Genomic DNA, 22,043 nt, shown 5'->3' on the forward strand with positions numbered 1-22,043 from the left:
GTGTGAGAGTGTGTGTGAGAGTGTGTGTGTGTGTGTGAGAGTGTGTGTGAGAGTGAGTGTGTGAGTGTGTGAGGGCGTTCGCTCTGGCAGCGCTGCAGCAGCATATGGAGCTTCATCCTATGCCAGCATGCTGGTGTGTGTTGTGTTTTTGTTGCCCGGTGACACAAACCGCGGCAGGAAGTTTGGCTGAAGCGGCTGCACTCGTTTCCTTCGTTTACTGCATTTCTGAAAAGCGTTCTAGCTCCTCACGTTCCTCCTGTCTGATATTGACCAGGTTCTCCTAGTTTTGTGCGTCTTGACCTTTTAACTGCTTCTCTGTCCAGCATTGACTGAACTCTCTATAAATCTGCGTGCGTGCGTGCGTGCGTGCGTGCGTGTGTGTGCGTGTGTGTGTTGGCTAGACTGCTCTCATGGTCCATATGTTGTCTGATCTGTCCAGTAATCTGTGTTAATGGCCGTTATTACCAGACTTATGTGTTCAGATGATATCATTAGGGCTTTAATCCCGTAGTATTTGCATGTTTGAGTGTGTGGGAAATGCTCCCCTGATGATTTCTCATATTAAAATGATGCACTTTCATTTGCATTTGAAAATCCTCTGTTTGTAAAAGACAAGATAGTTGCTTTATTGGTGCGCACAAACTTTATATTAGCCAAATAAGTTCTGTTATGTCTTGTTATGGTTTCTGAATGGGGTTTATGTGCTCTCTAAATTATTAATAATTTGTTTTTATTATTGTTTTGTATTTGTTCTTTATTTTGCAAAGGAAATTGTATTTTATTAATAATTGTATTGTTTTATTATACTATTTATTTACTTTTAAATAACTTTAGTTTTAATATTTTGATTTACCTTGTATCCTATAGTTCCAGTTTATAGTTTAGTTTGTTTAATTTGAGTAATTATGTTTTTAACATTTTCATTTTTATTTTTTTTTTTAAATATTACTATTTAGTTTTTTTTTTCAGTTCTACTTTTAGTTCAGTTTTAGTTTGCCAAACAAAAATATTTTTTGTTGTTTTATTTGTAAATTACATTGATGAATAATTTGTTCTTTATTTAAGTTTATTTTATTTCTTATTTTTAATTATATTTTTTGTTTTTAATCAGATTTTTTTTTTAATTATAGTTTAATATTTAAAAAAAAACTAAATAACTATAAAATATATATGTATAATATATCTAGGTAAAAATTTATTTTTTCATTATTAATATATATATTTACTTTTTTGTATAGTTTAATATTCAAAAAATGTCTCGTATAGCAACAGGTCTAAGTGACATTTAGAGATTTCCCAGTAATTGTGTAGGAAAGTGTGTTTCTATTGAAACATGGGTGAATGTGTACTGTACATCTCACACCTTTGACAACATCTTGAATAAACGAACACATTGCGAGAGCAAATAAAATGATCCGTGTCTCAACATGCAAGCAGACTTTATAACAGCCACGCTCTCCCAGACAATTTCACAGCAATTCCTGGGAAAAAGTCAGGAAGAACTGGATTGTGACGTGTTTTACAAGCTCTCGTCCTTCAGGAAGTTTTAGATGTAGCGTTTAAACGGTTTAGTTTATTTGCATACTGAATGTGGATTGGTGCTTATTTGCATGCTTATTGCTGATTGGTCCTCATTTACACTGATGACTCAAAAACATCCTTTTAGTTCTGATATGGTGTCTAAATGGGGTTTATGTACTCTCTAAATAATTGCATTTGTTTTTGTTTTTTTATTTGTACATGAAATTTGATTAATATTTTTTTTATTATTATTATTATTATTTATTTTTATTTTTTTTGTAAATGAAGTATTTGAATGTATTTGACCTGTTTTTGAATAATAATTAGTTTAATGTAATAAAATAGTTTTCTGTTTTGCTTTTTTGTGAATGAAATTTATTTGGTTGATAATTAGTATTTTATTATTAATCATTTGTTTTTTAATTATTATTTTTTGTTTTATTTATATCAATTACATTTATTTTATTATTTTGTATTGTTTTTTGTTTTATTAATTAAATTAAGCAAATTAAATTTGTTTAATGTATGTTTAAATAATGTTTTTGTGAATGAAATTTATTTGGTTGATAATTTGTATTTTATTATTAATAATTTGTTTTTAATTATTATTTTTTGTTTTATTTATTTTTATAAATTACATTTATTTGATTATTTTGTATTATTGTTTTGTTTTATTAATTAAATTAAGCAAATTACATTTGTTTAATGTTTGTTTAAATGTTTTTATTATTGTGTTTTATTTGTTTTGTTAATTTGTAAACAATTATTTGATTCTTTTTTTAATTGAAATTAATGTAATATTTTTGGTTCAACTTTAAAACAGCTCTGGCATTTCATTTACACCTCAGACTTATTATTGTGATTTTTTTAAAATAGTGATTCTCATTAGGTTTTCAAATACAGTATTTATTTAATTTTTATATAATGACCATGATGTATGAATAATTTAGAGAATGTAATTCATGAAAATGTCAAGTTATTGCATTTTGTTTATTGGAAAAATGAAAGTGATTTGATGAATATTTTCAGTGCGACTATAAAGCAGCTCTGGTGCTTCATTTACACCTCAGACTTCAATATTATTCTGATGGAATGCACTGTTTTCTTTTGGAAATGCTAATCTCTCTTGGATAAATATGCATTGAAAAGCGTGACTGGACCGAGAGGCTCAACAGCTGTCAGCATCTGTCCGGCCCTCCACAGGTGCCTGCTGCTGGGGTTACAGGGGGTCACATGTTACGTCCAGAACTGATTCTGATTGGCTGCGGCTGCAGGAATGTGCCACTGCCAGACCCGTGGAATTGTGGGTAACATAAGTCAGCACATGTGTGTCAGAGAAGACGGCAGTCTCTGCAAACCCTCTTTTGATATCAGATTACAGAAATCACAGCGTATTCATCAGCTATGTACCGCTTCAAACATGCAATGCTGAATGCCTGCGTGTTTGGATACGGTCAAGAAATATCTTATTTATTCACTCTGCAGTTTTCTCCTTTACATAAACGCTGAAGTTTGTGACATAATATGATGAGATTTGTCATTTGCATCTTGCTGTTTGGCCAACTGAAAATTACATAATGTCTCTGGAAGGATGAATTCTCATGTAAACAGACCGCATTTTACCACAAAATCAGATGAGAAATTGCATTTCTTAATAATAGTGTGAAAATTATGCCTGTTTTAGAACCATGCATTGTAAGGTTATTTTTATGGACAATTAAAAATGAAGTACATTTCCCATTTTTGTAATTTGCTTATTTTATGTTATTTTATTTTATCAGTGGTGATTCTCATTAGGTTTTCATATAATAAATTTATAAAATATTTATTATATTTAAATTAACATGAATACTTTTAATGATTAATGATGTTGCAATCTTATTGTCTTGTTTTTGCTCTGGCAGTAAGTACATTATTATCATACATTATTTATCATAATGGTGCTGTTCATTAGGTTTTAAAATAATACAGTATTGATTGATTGATTGATTTTTGTTAGTTTTTTTGTAGTTTTTTCAATGGTATTTGACATTAGTTAGTACATTAATTTACACTATTTAATTTAAATTAGCTTAATTGTATTTACTACTCGAATTCCTTTTTTTTTTTTTGGAATGTTTGTTTATTTTTTTTATTGTAGACATTCAGTGGTGATTTCCACTGGGTTTTCAAATAATGCATAATTTATTTTATTTAAATTAACTTAATTGTATTTACTACCCAAATTCCTGTTTTTGGAATATTTATTTATTTGACTTACTTACTCTCTTATTTATTTACTCTCACTGGTGGTTCTCATTACATTTCCAAATAATACTGTTAATTTAATTTGAATTAGTGTAGCCGTAACTTACTGCCTTCATGTGTGAATACTGTAGAGAGCGTGAAGAATGATCATTGTCATGTTTTGTGTTGTTCTAGTGAATCTGCATCGCTGACGTGTTTGTCTGTGTGTGTTTCGCAGCTGTTCGACCGCGTGCGTGAAGATAATCCTGACTTTCATCAGAAGATCATCCCCATCAGCAGCGAGCTCACGCAGCCCGGCCTGGCCATCAGTCCAGAGGATGTGCAAACACTCACTTCCTGTATCAACATCGTCTTCCACTGCGCCGCCACCATCCGCTTCGACGAGCCCCTGAAGTGAGTGACATGTGACGACGTTTACTAAACATATCATCAGAGATGTTTCCTGAGCGGCAAATCAGCAGATTAGAATGATTTCTGAAGGATCATGTGACACTGAAGACTGGAGTAATGATGCTGAAAATTCAGCTTTGATCACAGGAATAAATTACAGTTTAACAGATATTCACATAGAAAAGAGTTATTTTAAATTCTAAAAATATTTACTGTATTTTTGATCAAATAAATGTAGCTCTGGTGAGTAGAGGAGACTTCAAAAACATTAATAAACCTTGCCGAACCCAAATTTTTGAACATTAGTGATGGAACTTGAAAGCCATAGCTACACTTGTAAAGGAAGGGAGGAAATGTGAGAATAACAAGAATAAGAGAGGGAAAACACACACACACACACATACAGTATCTCTGCTGTGTCATGAGTCTCTGGCTGAGGAGCAGATGTTCTCACTGCTGGAGGAACGAGGGATTCATTAGTGAACCGCTGACTTCGGAGCAGGAACGAGTGAGGGAAAGGTTTCCACACACACACACACACACACACACATCTGTTCACAGCGACCTCTTGCTTCATTGTTTTAAGGAAAATAAAAACAGCATTAGTGTCCTAATGTGTTTTAAGAATGCAGTCCTCTTACTCTCAGCAGCATCACTGACCAGTATCACTAATATGCTATTATAATTTTTATATTAGAAAATACTGTTTAAATTTAAAACATTTTTATAATCATTTATAAAAAAAAATAATTTTAGTATTTTTTGTCATTATTTTTTTTTTTAAATATTTCTATAAAGTTTAATACATTTTTATTTCAGTTTTACTTTATTTCAGTATTTCATGATAAACTAAACTTGGCAACTAGCTGAAATAAAATAAATGTAACTTTTATTTTATTTTATTTCAAGTAACATTTTTTTAAATATTTTAAGTGAACCTTCATTACCCTGTCACAGACTTTAATTTTAGAAATTAAATGAAAGAATTAATTTCTTTATTTTAATCATTTGTATGATTTAGTTATTTTAATCAAAAACATTTTTTTAAATATAATTTAATTATAATTTGTACATTTTGAAATAATGAAATAAGTTTTTTACATTACCTTATTACTTTTTCTGCTCACTATAGTACTGTACTGAGATATATATATATTTTTTATTTTATTTTATTTATTTATTTTATTTTTTTTAATCATTTTTATTTTTAATATTTTTATTTTTGTAATGTTTTATTTCTTTTATTTATATATTCATTTTTTTTTTTTAAACATTATCTATATATTTTTGGTCTATGCCAAATTATAATAATAAATCATTTGTTACTATTATCTTGTTACTTTTTCCCAGTCATTACAGTACTGTGCTGTTAGATGTATTACATATGTATTTTTATTAGTTTTTTTTATTTAATCGTTTTTTATTAATGTATTTATTGTATTTTTATTATTTATTTATTTTAATCAAATTTATTTAATTATTTATGTTTTTTGGTCTACATTGCCGGCTATTGCATGTCTTATTTTCCACGTTATTTAACTCTGATGTTGCATGTCTGAAACGCTGTACTGACCCTGAAGCAGAGCCGTGATTTATCTATGTTGTATGTTTTTTTATGGTTTATAATGTGTAATAATGAATGCGTGTGTCTGCGCAGGCATGCGCTGCAGCTGAACGTCATCGCCACGCTGCAGCTCCTCTCTCTGGCGCAGCAGATGCAGCACCTGCAGGCCTTCATCCACATCTCCACCGCCTACGCCAACTGCAACCGCAGACACATCGACGAGGTCATCTACCCTCTTCCGGTCGAGCCCAAGAAACTCATCGACTCTCTGGAGTGAGTGCAATATATCATCACCTCAAACTCGCTTACAGAATCTACCCGGCAACCACAGCCATGAGCTCATGTTACCTGATGGAGCTGACACAATCCAGTGGTGTGAGGGAAGAGTGTATTCAATATCAGACTTAAGCTAATGCCTCGGAACAGAATTATGGTATGCTGAAAAATATATCAAAACTAAATAAAGATAAAGCAAGGAGAGAAACGTGAAAAGCCATGGACACCAGTGTTATTTTAGTATCAAGATACTTTTAGATATTTTGGTTAATATTTTGAGTTTATATGTATATTTTTTCCTTTTTTCCTTTTAAAGTTTGAGTAATTTTGTTGTGTATTTTTGTCATTTTCTGTAGTGTTTTTTGTGTCGATATAGTTTTTAGTTATTTTAGTACATCAAGTTAAACTAAAATAAAAACAAAGAAATGTGTTCTTGGCAACTAGCTGAAATAATAAAATAAATCATATTTTCAGTTAATGTTTTTTTTTTAAGTAATAATTTTCATAAAATATAAATTTGTAAAATGTATAGGTAGGTGTATATTTTTATGTAGAAAGTCCCAATACTTTGAAAAACTGATGCTAATATTATTAATATTATTAAATATGTCCAAATATTTTGAGAATGTTTTGTTTCTATTACATTTACATTATTAGTTTTTTTTCTATTCACTATAGTACTGTACTTGTTAGGTGTATTATTTATTTAAATATGTTATTTTGTTATTTATTTTAATCTATATTTATTGTTTAATAATTTATTTTAATCAGTATTTTTTTCTTTTTATTTATTTTTTTATTACTTCAGTTAATTAATTTATTGACATTCCTTTTTCTACTCACTATAGCACTACGCCTTTAGATGTAGTATTTATTTGTACATTTTTATTATTATGTATTAATTTGTTCATTTTAATCAATTTTTTATTATTTATTTGATTTTTTTTTTTTAAATCTAAAATTTTTTAGTTTATTCATTTTTTTTTTTCTTTATCTTTTTTTCTTTTTATTTATTTTTTTATTACTTCAGTTAATTAATTTATTGACATTCCTTTTTCTACTCACTATAGCACTACGCCTTTAGATGTAGTATTTATTTGTACATTTTTATTATTATGTATTAATTTGTTCATTTTAATCAATTTTTTATTATTTATTTGATTTTTTTTTTTTAAATCTAAAATTTTTTAGTTTATTCATTTTTTTTTTTCTCTAACCTTTTCCACGAACCCCAGTTTGAAAACACTTGGTTTACGTCACTGGTCATTTTCCACATAGTTTGACTCTGTCAAGCCATATTGCATCAGGATGTTTTGTCTGACACACTGTACTGACCCTGGAGCAGAGCAGTGGTTTATCTGTGTGTGTGTGTGTGTGTGTGTGTGTGTGTGTGTGTGGCGCTGGCCGAGTGTGTGGTGCAGCAGGAGAGCGGCAAACTCAACATCGGCATCATACGGCCATCCATCGTGGGAGCCAGCTGGCAGGAGCCGTTCCCCGTGAGTGACGCATCCGCTCGCAACAGAGTTCTGATGTCTGAGTGATGAGGCTTAATGGTTAAAGATCTGGGCTGCTAACCCAGAGGATTTAGGTTCAAACCTGGACTAATGATGGCATAAACATACATACCAGAACATCATAGAGACGTTTGGGGTTGTTATCATTAACTAAAACTAAAAACATAAAAAAATTAAAATTAACTTATTAAATAAACTTTTTATTTGAAGTACCAAAATAACAAACTAAAAATGTAACTAAGAACTAAATAAAAACTATTTAGACATATATTTAAAAAAATAATAATACATTTAGGTGAACTCCATATACTATAAAACGAAATACATGAAAATAATTCTAAAATAAAAAAGTAAATAAAATAAAAACTATATAGACATTGAAATAAAATATTACAAAATGTAAAATTATTTTATTTCAGGTAGATGCCAAGGCAACATTGCTCATTTTTGTTTAGTTTAATTTGAAATACTAAAGTAACTAAAACTAAAATATCACACACACACACATTTAAAAATATGACTATTATTAAATTTATTATTAAAAATAAAAAAGATGAAAAGACAACATAATTTCTAAAGTTGAACTAAAATTAAAATGAAAACAGAAAATGTAAAAATGAAATCTAATTCAAAATATTAACAAGAACTATGAAAGTATCTCAATTATATTAAAATAACATGGTTTGGACTCTTGACTCCCCCCCCCCATAGAGTTGAGCTTTTATTGATGACATATGCATGTTTTATAGCAAACAACATATTTCTGTTGTGTATAACCATGTGAGACACAACAATGCTAAAACGGTTTTTCTGTATGTTACAGGGTTGGATAGACAACTTTAATGGACCAAGTGGTGTTTTCATTGCTGTAAGTATTGATTCATGGTGTGCTACAGTAGATCTGAAAGTTTAACACATCCTGAACCCCACAGAGAGCAATCTTAACCCTAACATTACTTTAAGTGATTTTCAAAAGCCTCTAAATGATCAAAACTTTGCAGATAAACCTGTCGCACACAATATACTACAAGCCTTAAGTCATATGTTTGATAAAGGTCTTTTAGTGTAATTACACAAACGTCCAGCTTCAGTTGGTGCTTCACGTGTCTTTTTGTTGTCAAATCTGATTTTTATCATGTAAGTGTCAGAATAACTGCAGTAATATTTCCAGATGAACACTTACCGGACTGAAGCAACTCGGCTTTACTTGATTCTCCATCAATCATTTTTTAGAAAAATCAGTGCGTCTCAAATCTGATCATCAGGATCTTTTGAGGAGCGTTTGTTTCCAGAAGCTTTACTTTCACTGTTCCTCAGCGGAGGAATGATCTTCACAAGCCTCCAGAACATCTCACATCTTCTGAGGAGCCTTTATTTCTTCATCTCTCAATCATCATTAGATTGCATTTCATTATATGTGTGGATCATTTCAATCTCATCTTACTAAGACATATTATTGGAGATATAGAGTGACCACTGATATTTAGATCATGTTATGTAAGTAATATTTAGTATATGATTATTGATTTTCTTCTGTAGCCTATAGGTTTCAATAAACTGCTCTATTTCAATTTCTGACTAATATTTCATTCATTAAGATGGACAAACTAAAGTTTAAAGGACTGCGCACCAGTGCTGATTTAATGTGAAACCGAATGGCTTATAAGTTGCACCGAAATACAACAAGGCGACCTGGCACGATTGAAAGCGATGAAAACAATCTGCCCCTCGTATTTCGTTAGTCTGTATTTACTGAAGTCATGAAGCAGTTTCATCCTCCTAAACGCCTGCGTGAAGCTCACAGCCAGACAGAGGCAGATGGTGCGTTTGGCGTCCTCTCTGAAGAAGCGTGTGTTTTGTGTGTCCCGGTGCAGGCTGGGAAGGGCATCCTGCGCACCATGAGAGCCAGTAATGACGCGGTGGCCGATCTGATTCCTGTAGACGTGGTTATAAACCTGACGCTGGCTGCCGGCTGGTACACCGCAGTGCACAGGTCAGCTTCACCTGTCTGATTAACTTATGCGAGACCCGCAGGTGATTAAACGGAGAACATTAGCATGAAAAATCCCTCTGTTGATGTATTTGCATGAGGGGGAAATGTGCGGTTGTGCTCATGCAGCACGGTGTGATCTCCTTGTTCTGTGTTTTCGTTTCAGACCGAAAACTGCACTCGTGTACAACTGCACAACCGGAGGCATTAACCCTTTCCACTGGGGAGAGATCGGTGCGTAACATGCTTTGATATCCTGTGTGAGCGAGTTATGAATACTGCATACTCTAGACTGTATACTACACTGAAAGAAATGTAGTTCTTTGTCGCATATTACATGTGATGTAATGCCGTGAAATGGTTTTCTGTAGTTCCTCATCTCACAGTGCAACAATGAGTTAAGGACATACACAGGCATTAATAAAAAAAAATTATAGAATACAGAATGTATGAAGGAATAAGGAATTAGAATAAATGGCAGATAGAATATAGTAGAGAGAGAGAATAAATATAGAAAATACATATAGATATAGAAATAAATACAGAAGCTGTACAGTAGATTTTACGGTGTTGTGGCATTTACTCAGTTTTCACAAAATTGTAATAAGTAAAAATATTTTTTGCTCTTATTTCTCAAGCATTTTGTTTTGCAACTTTGAAAAATGTATATTTTTAGAAATAGTATGCAGTATACAATGATAAATGTTTGAAATCGTGTCATGGTCAGTATTGTATTACATGTTTAATTCCAGTCTCAAAAATAAAATCGATTAAATCACAAAGAAATTGAAGTAGCCTGTTCATTGCTAGTAAATTTCACAACTAATTACAAAGAAGCAAGTAATGCATTGAATTAAACATGCAATTTTGAAGTTGGAAAAACTGAATGAACTCCAGTAATTTTAGTTTATTTACAACTTAAATATTTTTATATTATACAATCCAATCCAAAAAAAGCATGTAAAATAGTATGCAGTATGCAATAAATGTTTGAAACATTGTTATTGTCACCATTGCATGTGTAATTCCAGGCATCAAGGCTCCTCTCAAAAATTACAATTAAAATAAATAATAATTGCATAACTTCAGGTTCATTGAAAATACAAAAATAAAAATAAATAAATAAACCGTGTACATGCTATTTTTAATAGAAAACGCATATGAAATATGCAGTATGCAATGCTAAATGTTTGAAAGAGTATTATTGTCACTGTGCTGCATGTTTAATTTCAGGTGTGCAGACTGATGTAAAAAATAAATCATAATTGCATAACTGCAGCTTAATTTGCATTGCAAATAGAAGCTCAAGTCAAATGCATGAGTAGTTGTTTTGCGTTTGTAATAAAACCCTAATAAAAGGCTAAATATAACACCTAAAAAAAAAAGCACAGTTGATAACATTTCAGGGTTATTCGTCACACTGGAAGTGGATTGAGTGCATTGCATTGTGGGATGCAGTGTGTTCTGGTTGCATACTGCACATTTCAGCAGATGCACGCTATTATGTTTCAAAAATAGCTCAGAGTACATCACTGGGATCACACTGTACTGTACTGTATGTGCGCTGGCTGTGTGTCGGTGCCGGAGGGCTGATCACTGGTAAGAGCAGCTGAAGCATTTCCATGGCAACAACAGGATCGAGGCTTTACCACGAGCAACATCTGGCTGCCAGCATCACCGTGCCAACGGCCAGAAGCAGATCTTCCTCTTCCTGTCAGCGTTTCCCAGATTCATGCTGCAGTAACAGTGGCTTGGTTATCATATTATATACAATATCTTTTGCTTTCCAGAGCATCACGTGATGTCCACGTTTAAGAGGAATCCTCTGGAACAGGCTTTCCGTCGGCCAAACGCCAACATCACCTCCAATTACCTGATCTACCAGTACTGGATCCTCGTCAGTCACAAGTTCCCCGCGCTCATCTATGACCTGTTCCTCCGACTGTCCGGACAGAAACCACAGTGAGAACTAACAACACAGTACTTGCATGATCTGTTCTATTGTGATGAAATGCCATGTATAATAATATATTTAAAAAATATTTTATTTATTAGAAATAGAAATACACCCTTGCTGATTAAAAGTAATAATTCTTTTAAAACCTTATAGACCCCTAACATCTGAATGATAATGTATATTATTGAAAATTGAGAAATTGAAAATAAGACAAAATATATGCTAAAATATAATTATATTATATTATAGGAAAAAAATAAAATATGTATTGTTAATATAGAAATACAAATATTGGTAAATATGATAAAGCATTATGATTATTAATAATTGAATACATAATATAATATTTTATATTTAATTATATAATAGCATAGAAATGGAAAATAAAATATTAGGTAAAATAGAATTCTATATTATATTATATTGCATATTATAGAAATAAAATATCTGTAGAGATAAATCGGCATGTATTGTTAATATATAAATGCAAATATTATTATTATTGTGAATAATTATTAGAAATAAAAAATGTAAAAAGACATTCACAAGAACAAAGATAAATAAGCATGTTTTGGTAACAAGATTATATTATATTATATTATATATTATTATATTATATTATAAAAACAGCTTATATATATATATATTGTTAATATATAAATAGAAATATCAGTAATTATTGTATTATTAATATAACATTTTGATCATTAATATCAATAATTATGAATATAATTTAATACATTATTTTATAGAAATAAAATCTATAAAAAAGTAGTGTAATTGTCATAGAGGAGCTGAGTGTGTCTGTGTGATCTGTGTTCATTCAGGATGATGCGTATTTTCAACCGTCTGCACAAAGCCATCGGTCTGCTGGAGTACTTCAGCAGTCAGGACTGGGAGTGGAACTCCGACAACATGAACATGCTGATGAGTCAGCTGAGCGCCGAGGACAGGAGGGAACGTTAACAAAATGAATAATTTTGATTTAAATGATCTTCATATTAGATGATAATGTTTCATAACAAGCAGAGAGATGAAGAGAATGACACACACACACACACACACACACACACACACACACACACACACACACACACACACACACACCGCCGAAGCAATCGCACGAGCATACTGACAGTCTGTGGACGAAACTGTGCTGAACTCATCCTCGTGATCTTTCAGACTTTCAACTTTGACGTTCGCCAGCTGAACTGGCCCGAGTACATCGAGAATTACTGTATCGGCACCAAGAAGTACGTTCTGAACGAGGACATGTCCGACATTCCCGCCGCCAGACAGCACCTGAGGAAGTACGTCCATCTGATGATACGTCTACACATTTACTGAATCTAAACTGAGCTGAATAATGACACCATTGCCTTCTGCAGAGCTGCTTTACAGCTGAAATTGAATTCAAATATGACCCTGGACCACAAAACCAGTCACAAGGGTCAATTTTTCGAAATTGAGATTTATACATCTGAAAGCTGAATAAATAAGCTTTCCATTGATGTATGGAAATTGGATTTGTTAGGATAGGACAATATTTGGCCGAGATACAAGTATTTGAAAATCTGGAATCTGAGGGTGCAAAAATATCTAAATATTGAGAAAATCACCTTTAAAGTTGTCCAAATTAAGTTCTTAGCAATGCATATTACTAATCAAAAATTACGTTTTGATATATTTATGGTAGGAAATTTACAAAATATCTTCATGGAACATTATCTTTACTTAATATCCTAATGATTTTTGGCATAAAAGAAAAATCAATCATTTTGACCCATACAATGTATTTTTGGCTATTGCTACAAATATACCCCAGCGACTTAAGACTGCTTTTGTGCTCCAGGGTGTCAAATGTATTAACCCCAAACTTTTGAAGGGTAGTGTATGTTATATCAAAATGAAATGTATTATATTGTGCTGTTTTTTTTATTTTCTATTGTTTTATTTTTTCTTTTCTATTCTTTTGTTTCTGTAGAAACATTTATAATATAAACATTTATAATATAATTATTTATTATTGAGTCTTATTTTCTCATTTCTATTTCTTCAACAGATATTTTTTGTTTCTATAATATAATATAATATAATATAATATAATATAATAATTAACAATAGTTTTTTATTTCTGCATCACCAAAGGTCTTCTGAGGTCATATGAGAGTTTTGCATGAGGGTGAATAAATAATGGTGGTGTGGCCTATAAACACACTGCATCCTGTCCAGAGGAAGCTTGATTAAACACCTTGAGTTTGCAAGTTGATAGTAAGTGTCTTCGGTGTTTCATTGAATTATTGATCCTCCGTTCACAGGCTGAGAAACATCCGATACACGTTCAACACGGTGCTGCTGGTCTTCATCTGGCGCGTCTTCATCGCTCGCTCTCAGATGGCCAGGAACATCTGGTACTTCGTCGTGAGCTTGTGCTTCAAGTTCCTTATAATTGTTATATTATTTAAATGTTTTATTATTGATTAATAATTACATTTATTAAATATAAAATTACTTTTTACATTTCTTTTGATTTAAGTGTGAAATATGACACTCGACACCATGTATGTTTGTTAATTTTTCTGTTTGTACAGCAGGACACTGAGTTTTTTTGCAATTGTTAGATGAGGATATTTCTGTCTGTAGACCGGCGTAAGATAGTTTCATCAGTCTGTAAATATTCTAGATATATAAATATATTCCTTTTCAGATGATAAACATCTGGTACTTCGTCGTGAGCTTGTGCTTCAAGTTCCTGTCCTACTTCAGGGCTTCCAGCACTCTGACCTAATGACCAGAGCAACAGGAAGTGTGTGTCCCCGTCCTCCGAGCACTTCCTCTTCCAGATGTGTCTTCAGCCATCCTCACACACACACACACACACACACAGGTGTTTCTTTAGCTTTCCTCACCGGCCGCTTGCTCCACCTGACTCCTCCATGTGCTGTTTTTAAAGGTGTCCTCTTTTATAACGACTGTCCTTAATACCGATTATATATGCAACCGCATTTTACAGTGTTTCTCCTTTACATTCTCATCGCCATCCAACATCTGGAGACGTTGCCTTTGTGTCTTCTGATGATTTTAGCCTTCTCGACTACAGACAGTGTTTCGGACCACTGGATCTACCGCTCAAAGCTTTGCTGTTTGCAGCCATTTCTCTCTCTCTGTGAGTGTGTTCGTGTCTTTTGACGGTTCGTTTGTGTCCTGTCTGTTCTAATACCATGTAATCCAGCCGGAAAACTCGTACCGTGTGGTACTAAAGCCTACAAGAACATAGTCTAGCGTTTTCACTGCGGTTTTGGTTGGTGTTTTGTCTTTTTTCTTGTTTTTTCATTTGCCGCGTTCGGAGGGAAAGGCCAGTAAACTGCAACAGATCTGATGCATTTATAACATCACACATTCGCTTGCTCAACTATACAGCCACCAGTTTAAACATGAACACCCAAAATCAAAAGAAAGAAAAAAAAGTCTATTCATGAAAAAACTGCAGCCTATTTTTAAGGAATGTAAAATAATTCCTTAAAGTGTTTAGTTGAACCTTTTCATGACAATTAAGCACATTTACCCCCAAATTTAATGCATTTTTAATGGATCTTGAATTATGCTTAATGGCAATTCTCATTACTGTAATACAGTATTTTTAGTGTTACTGTAAAAGTAACTACTGTTATATTACATTTTAAATATTAAATACATTTTATCAAATAATTATATATAGGTCTGTAAATATTCTAGATATATAAATATATTCCTTTTCAGATGATATACATACCAAAAATGTACAAATGTATATTTGCGAGGGTGAATCAAAAGGCTGGTTAAGAACATCTATTTCCGGAAATGACTGAGGGCTTCCCATATTTTTTTAAAGAAAAGCGAAAAGTGAAGAAAAAAAGCGTCGAGTCTCCGTTTCAATGTTGTTTTATGTTTGAAGTGCTCTGAATCTAGAGACGTAAAGGGACTTAAACCTGCGGGAAAGAAAAAAAAAAGCTCGTGAGGGAGCTTTTCAATCATTGACTTTGGTAGTTTCTATGCAGCACAGCCTGTGCTTCTTCCGTATAAATATGTTACTTTTCTAGTTTATCGTTTGCTTTTTCACCTTTCTGAAGCACTTTTATTTCTGTTCGCTTGTCAGAAGAACCAAAACGAGTGTATTAATAACGTTTTATTAATCTCCTACTCCGCCAGCGGTCAAATATAAACTTGACAGCTAATATTTCGTACGGTTTTACAGCATCGTGATCAATAGACACTATTTGAGGATCCTCATGAGCGTTCATTTTTCTACACTGCCCGCTGGTGGTCTATTGCCAAACTGTATTTTTGGATCACCGTTTCTAAGACGTTTCTGCCTTCCGTCGTCCGTCTTTTGTATGTCGCACACAGTATTCATGCGTCTTCCTCAGCTCGTTTAGCAGTAGTGCAGCGATTACTTTAGGCGATTTGAGATGTTTTTTCTCCTGCACGTTATGAGTCTCAGTAGAGAAAGCACACGCACACTAAAATCTCGTTTTAGAGCATTCCAGACATGAAAAACAGCCATTTTTCTACTAGAATTGAACACCTTGATGTCTTAACGGCAACCCTTCGTTTTGAGCCAAGCTGAGTTTTCAGATGAAGCTTCTACTGCCAACGTGATCTTTACAATCTCAATCGTTTGTGCTCTGCCACTGATGTTTGTACAGATGAGGTGATTGAGCTGCATTGGGTTTGCAGTAAAATGATTTTCTAACAAAAAAGTCCCCTACTGAAGATGTTTCTTGTTTTCCCTGTGTAACACGTGCATGTTTGCTTTTTACATAGAGATTTTCACAGCAGTGAAGTAGTGGCTGACATGGATTTTGACCTTCCTCTACTCAACATTTGTCTCCACGTTGTGCTGTTAGACGTACGGTCGAGGTCCTTGAATGGAAAACTGTACTTTGATAAAATTGTGTGCTTGACTGTTCGTTGCAAAAGAGTTCATGAGAAAATAAACTGAAAATGGCCAAGTTCCTGTATGTCGTCATCTTTTTTTTTCATCTGACTGTGAAACAATATGAAAAGAAAATGAAATAATATTCTTTATCCGAATTGGTTTTGTATGTTTATGTTCCAGGTCAGTTTTACACATTTATTATGAGTTTTCAAAAATACAGGTAAGAATGTTTTTCTTTAAATTGTGAGACACTTTCTCATGTAGGGTCGTGAACATGCCTGGAAAGATTCAACAATCTGAACAATTTTGGGATGTGTGCATGAAATCTCTATTACGAATATGATGTTAATTTCCGTTGTGATATTAAAAATCATTTTGACCTGCAAATTTTTAATTTAAAGGCAGGTGCAAGGAAAATTACAAAATAAAAACTATATAAATATATATATATATACAGTGTGTATATATATATACATATATATATATATACATACATACATGTGTATATATATATATATATATATATACAGTATATATATATATATATATATACATTTTATACACACACATATACTATTCATAATATTCCAATTTTGTGATTTTTTTTTTACAAATTTCATGTTTAAATTTAAAATAAGAAAAATGTTTTTTAAATCTAAATGTTACATTCAAAATAAAATATTTTTAAATATATTTGAAATGTTTATAATATTTATATTGTTTATTGATAATAGTTGTTATAATGTTCTCATGTTCATTTTTTTTTTTTTGTTAATGCGCTGTAGGATTTACAGTGGAACAATTTGTACTCCGAAATTGCTAGCAGATTTCACTAATAATTACAAAGAAACAGCAACACATTGAATTAAACATAAAATTTGAAATTCTTGTAAAACATACTCCAAAAAACTGCAGTCATTTACAACTTTACAAAATCTTTTTTTTTACTATTAAAAGCAAGCTTAAAGCAACTGTATGCAGTTTGTGTATTTTTGCGATTTTGGAGCCACCTACTGTAAGACTTGAGTTCACTGTCGTAAGTCGTGCATTTGTTGCTGCCCTAAAGCAATCCGCCATTTTCGCGGAATTTCGTACCCGCTCACCTGATGACGTCCTCCCAGAACAGACGGTTGGAAAAAGATACGGTTATTCGTCTTGTTAGAAGCCAATTTACTGACTGAAACTGACATTTCAAGGTAAAAAAAAAAAACTCTCATTGGTTCATCTGAATGTTTCCCGTTTTGCACTTCTCCTGTTAGTCTTTTAGGAAACAGGTTGCAAAAGATGTAATTTGTGTTTTTACTTCCTCTTCAGCGCTTTTATCCTTTGAATTGCTCAAATTTGTAGTGTTCGTGATGATTGACATGATACAGGCAGGGCCGGCCCAAGCCTTTATGGGGCCCTAAGCAGAATTTTATATGGGGGCCCCTCAGTGCCGCCAATACGACTGATTATTGTCAATGCATGATTATTTGCACACTATAAATCTGACACACCCATTATCTAACACACCCACAATTTTATTTGTTGTAGCTGTGTTGCTTACATCATACCATTTTTTTTTTACATTTATTTTATTTTTATTTTTTTACCCTTCTACGACTTTTAATTGTAACAGTAGCAAACTCACAGGAGTGGTCGGGTGTTAATTTGCACTTTAACATTCAAAGTCTTACAGTACTAAGTGGCATACTTAATGTGGTGTACTGAAAAGTAGCTAAATAACCCAGCAGACAATGCATTTACAGAACAGAATGTTATTTTGACAACTTAAATTATTAAACACAGCAGTAAGTCATCTGTAAAAAACAACAACTCTTAATCTATAACTAGCTAATTGAGGCATAAAAATATTGGAATATAATAGCAAAGACCCCAAAGGTAGGCTAAGGTAAATAATGTTGAACTGTTATCAGTACCAAGTTTATGAAACACACACACACACAAAAAAAAACACTGCCCTTTACCCACTGTTCATCTATAGAGCACATTTTTTTAAACACTTAAAATATTCTGAAGCCTATGCAGTAAAATTCACTTTAAAGATTCACTTTTCATTAATGATGAAAAATGTGTCTCCTGGTTGGAAAACAAAGACTTTTAAGATGAAAATTAAATGACCATTATAACTAAGAGATGGTAGCAGAGGATCACTCATCAGCTCAGTTGCCATTTCCACTCCCTAGTTTTTGTCACAACTTGCTCCGTAAACCTCTGAAAACAATTAGTGCAGAGCGAATTCTGACTAACCAGTAAACACCTCTGAGCTGATTCTGAACTGATTTGTGCATGATGCTTTTAGGACGCACTCAAAGAGGAAAACACCGTGGCAGGTGTCGATTTAAAAGTTGTTTAATTTTGTTTAAGTTGTTGATTTAATAGTTGTTCGAATGCTAGAAAAATATAGCTGGTTTTCTAAGTAAAAACCGCCAAATAGCATTTACACGTAGTTACATTATACGTAATATTCAGAGGGAGATGGGGGATTCCTCCGATCTATATGTCTCTGCATCTGCTAAAGGTTTTTTATTTTCATTTATTTTTTATTTTTTTATTCTCTGTGCATAGGAGTTAAAACTCCCATCAAGGTGACACTACTCCAATAACAGACCATGCAAAATAAACTAATTTGCCTTTTTTCCCCCAAACATGTGTTCTGATAAACACCTTAAATTAGCTCATGTTTTCTGTTTGTTCATTCATATATGGTATGTGGATAAATATCATGAAGATATTTTGAAGAAAGTTGAGAACCAAAAACATGACTGGACTCACCACCCAAGATGTAAGTGACTTTTTTTTTCTTCAGTAGAAGAATAAAGAAGATTTTTAGCTGAAATCCTGGTCCTTGGTGATTTATAAAATGCAAGTCAATGGGTACCATCACTTTGAGAGTCAAAAAAGCATATCAAATTTAACCCCTGTGGCACCTGATGAATATTAAGGTCTTATGAAATGAAACGATTGGTCTGCGCAAGAAACTGAACATTATTTACAACATTATTGCCTGTAATGCCTCAGACAGTCTGGAGTGATGTCTGGTTCACAAATAAATCATTCTTTTGAACCGGTTCTTTTTAGTGAACTAGTTGAACCAGTTCACCAAATTGGACTGAAACGGTTCGTGGCTCGAGCAGCACAGATCTACAAGTTACTCAATCAAAACTCACTTTCAGATGCCTGACAGTCACTCCGACTCGAAATGACACAAAATAGTGGAGTTTCTGATTCTGTGATGAATGAACTATCCTAAGAAAGTTCTATAGGTTTGTAATTGTAATTTTTGGATGAAAGATCCCTTAAATCGCTCTAAAAATCCCTCTGGTGCTCAAAGATTCAAAGGTTTTGGTTCAGTCTTGTTTTTCAGCATCATCTGACCAGCGGTTCCTTCTGTCTGTAGTGATGTCTCGTGTTTTCATAAATCATGTCTTCTGATGTGTCTGTGATCTCTGCTGTCATGTCTTGTTTTTTGGGCTCTGTCTCAGATGTTGAGGTGTTGTTCTCTGCGTCTGCGGCTCCTGCAGGACGGTGTTGGACCGCAGCGTATTCACTGGTCAGTGAGGCGATGCCCCTGATCTCTCCTGGCGGTGGTTCAGTGTTTGTGAAGTCGATGGAGGAATAATGAAGCGATTCAGTTGCACTCGGTGCAGTGGATGACAGCATGCCGTTATTGGCGTTAACAAACTGACCGTCATTATCCAGAGCAATGGCCTGATGGAGAAGAGACAGCAAAATGAGTGGAGAAGATCTGCTGAATGACTGTCTTTAATGTCTTTTAGAATAAATTACTCACCGTTTGAGTCAGAATGAGTCCAGATGTGTTGTCTTGTCTGGTTTCTAAAGGTTTTTCTTTCCTTTTTCTTAAAAACATGTTTTCAAATCATTTATATATAGATAGATAGATAGACAGATTTTTTTTTTTGACTTGTCTGCTTGTGTTTCCTCAAAGGGAATTTGTACCCACCGTTCATAGCAGAGCTTCGTGATGCACACGATCATCATCACTGACATGCCGACAGCAGCTCCGAGCAGCACCGATGGATGATGGAAACCTGGAAAGCAGTGCTTTATTGCTCAGAGTTTGATCTTTCATAGCTCGGGAGATCTCAGATGTGAAATGGACATTATTAGGCTACATATTGCACTTTTTAAAAGTGTACTTAAGTGTCTTAAACATAGTCATGTAAGTGTACTCTGTCATTAATATATTATCTGCAAGTAGTTTTTGCAATAGAAAAATCCACACTTCTTTTTCACAAGGTCAAAGGCATCATTTGTGATAAAGCTGTTGTTTTGTGTTTCTCACTTGTCTTTTGTGGTGGTGGGATGGCCTGAAACTGTTGACTTGCGCTGCCGTAAATGTTTGCACTGAAACACTGCAGGACGTCCGTGTCCGTGAGGGACTGATGGATGGTCAGGACGCTCTTTACTCCTGTGCTTCCTAACATCTCCTCACTGATGTAGGTTTCTGTAGAGTTAGCGAGCACATGTCCAGACAGTCGCCACTCTAGTGTAGGGCAGGGATTCCCATGAGCCTCACAGACACACGCCATTACGCTGTTTTGGCTACAAGAGCTGGAGATTTTGGGCGCAACTGAAATAGAGAATATGATTGTTAGGATAAAGAAGATCTCGATGGTCTCTACTAGAGCCCGACCGATATGTTTTTTTTGGGGCCGATACCGATATTTGGGAGTAAAAAAAAGGGCCGATATCGATATATCGGCCGATATTCTTTGTGTATATTATAGTACAGTACCGTCAAAAATTTGGACACTTTCCCATTCGTGTGTCCAAACATTTGACTGGTACTATATATTAGAGGTCGACCGATGTATCGGTTTTGCCGATTAATCGGCACCGATAGTTGATTGCTGGAACTATCGGTTATCGACAAAAATCCATGCCGATAGTTTTCTGGGTTGCGTCCATTGCTGGAGCGGCTGAGAAGGGTCTGCTGTCATTACACAGTGCGAGAGCGGCCTTTAGTGGTTGAAATCACTGACAGCACATGCTATTTGTTTAGACACGTGATACTGCACGCTGAACAGAGCGGGAAACTTCAGACGCGGATTTAAATGCAGCTGACAGAAAATCCTGCAGCGCCACAGAGCGCCATTCACATAGTTTTCCTTTAAATTACATTATATTATATTATAATAAAGTCTGTGTGCTTCATTTTTTGAATGCAACGTGTACGTTCCCTTGAAACTGGAACCATGGCGGAATTTCATGTGAAGTCCACTTCGCAGGGCACTTGCGGTCGAATAAGACAACGAATGTAACGTGTACGTTCCCTTGGAACTGGAATCATGGCGGAATTTCATGTGAAGTCCACTTCGCAGGGCACTAACGGTCGAATAAGACAGCGCGTGAATGCTGCCTGAACAAGAAACCTCCTTACTGAAGTGAGAGTGTTGACTGGTGTCACTATCTCATGAACGCGCCGGCGGATCTCCACCAAATTCAGGGGATCCCTTCAGCTCGAGGAGCCCTCTCAAACGCCACCCGAATTTAACCACCCGTAACTCCCGAACCCCTGACGCGGCAGTGGTCTCATTCGAAAGAGGGCCTCGAGACGTACACTTGATTCGCGTTCGAGAGGGTTCCTCGAGCTGAAGGGATCCCCTGAATTTGGTGTGGATTAGCCGCACCGTTACGGCGAT

The 22,043-nt window shown here is 34.0% G+C and overlaps 2 protein-coding genes across 2 annotated transcripts in view; one reads left to right on the top strand and one right to left on the bottom strand.

The window, feature by feature from the left end:
* Positions 1-15,087, top strand: part of LOC107658754 (fatty acyl-CoA reductase 1) — a 31,068-nt gene extending 15,981 nt beyond the window's left edge. Inside the window, exons 4-14 of the mRNA XM_016447403.1 lie at positions 3,986-4,161; positions 5,816-5,995; positions 7,392-7,494; positions 8,336-8,380; positions 9,387-9,505; positions 9,669-9,736; positions 11,293-11,464; positions 12,287-12,414; positions 12,640-12,769; positions 13,778-13,865; positions 14,176-15,087. Coding sequence (XP_016302889.1) covers positions 3,986-4,161; positions 5,816-5,995; positions 7,392-7,494; positions 8,336-8,380; positions 9,387-9,505; positions 9,669-9,736; positions 11,293-11,464; positions 12,287-12,414; positions 12,640-12,769; positions 13,778-13,865; positions 14,176-14,247 — 1,281 coding nt within the window. The 3' untranslated portion in view covers positions 14,248-15,087. The remainder of the gene's footprint in view (positions 1-3,985; positions 4,162-5,815; positions 5,996-7,391; positions 7,495-8,335; positions 8,381-9,386; positions 9,506-9,668; positions 9,737-11,292; positions 11,465-12,286; positions 12,415-12,639; positions 12,770-13,777; positions 13,866-14,175) is intronic.
* A 4,659-nt stretch (positions 15,088-19,746) lies between these two features.
* Positions 19,747-22,043, bottom strand: part of LOC107658755 (sialic acid-binding Ig-like lectin 10) — a 28,077-nt gene continuing 25,780 nt past the window's right edge. Inside the window, exons 8-11 of the mRNA XM_016447404.1 lie at positions 20,684-20,971; positions 20,342-20,429; positions 20,171-20,231; positions 19,747-20,088 (exon numbers count right to left, since the gene is read on the bottom strand). Of these exons, the coding sequence (XP_016302890.1) occupies positions 19,747-20,088; positions 20,171-20,231; positions 20,342-20,429; positions 20,684-20,971 (779 nt within the window). The remainder of the gene's footprint in view (positions 20,089-20,170; positions 20,232-20,341; positions 20,430-20,683; positions 20,972-22,043) is intronic.

The sequence above is a fragment of the Sinocyclocheilus anshuiensis genome, unplaced genomic scaffold (genome assembly GCF_001515605.1).
Source record: "Sinocyclocheilus anshuiensis isolate Anshui unplaced genomic scaffold, SAMN03320099.WGS_v1.1 scaffold283, whole genome shotgun sequence".
In the NCBI taxonomy this organism is placed as follows: Eukaryota; Metazoa; Chordata; class Actinopteri; order Cypriniformes; family Cyprinidae; genus Sinocyclocheilus; species Sinocyclocheilus anshuiensis.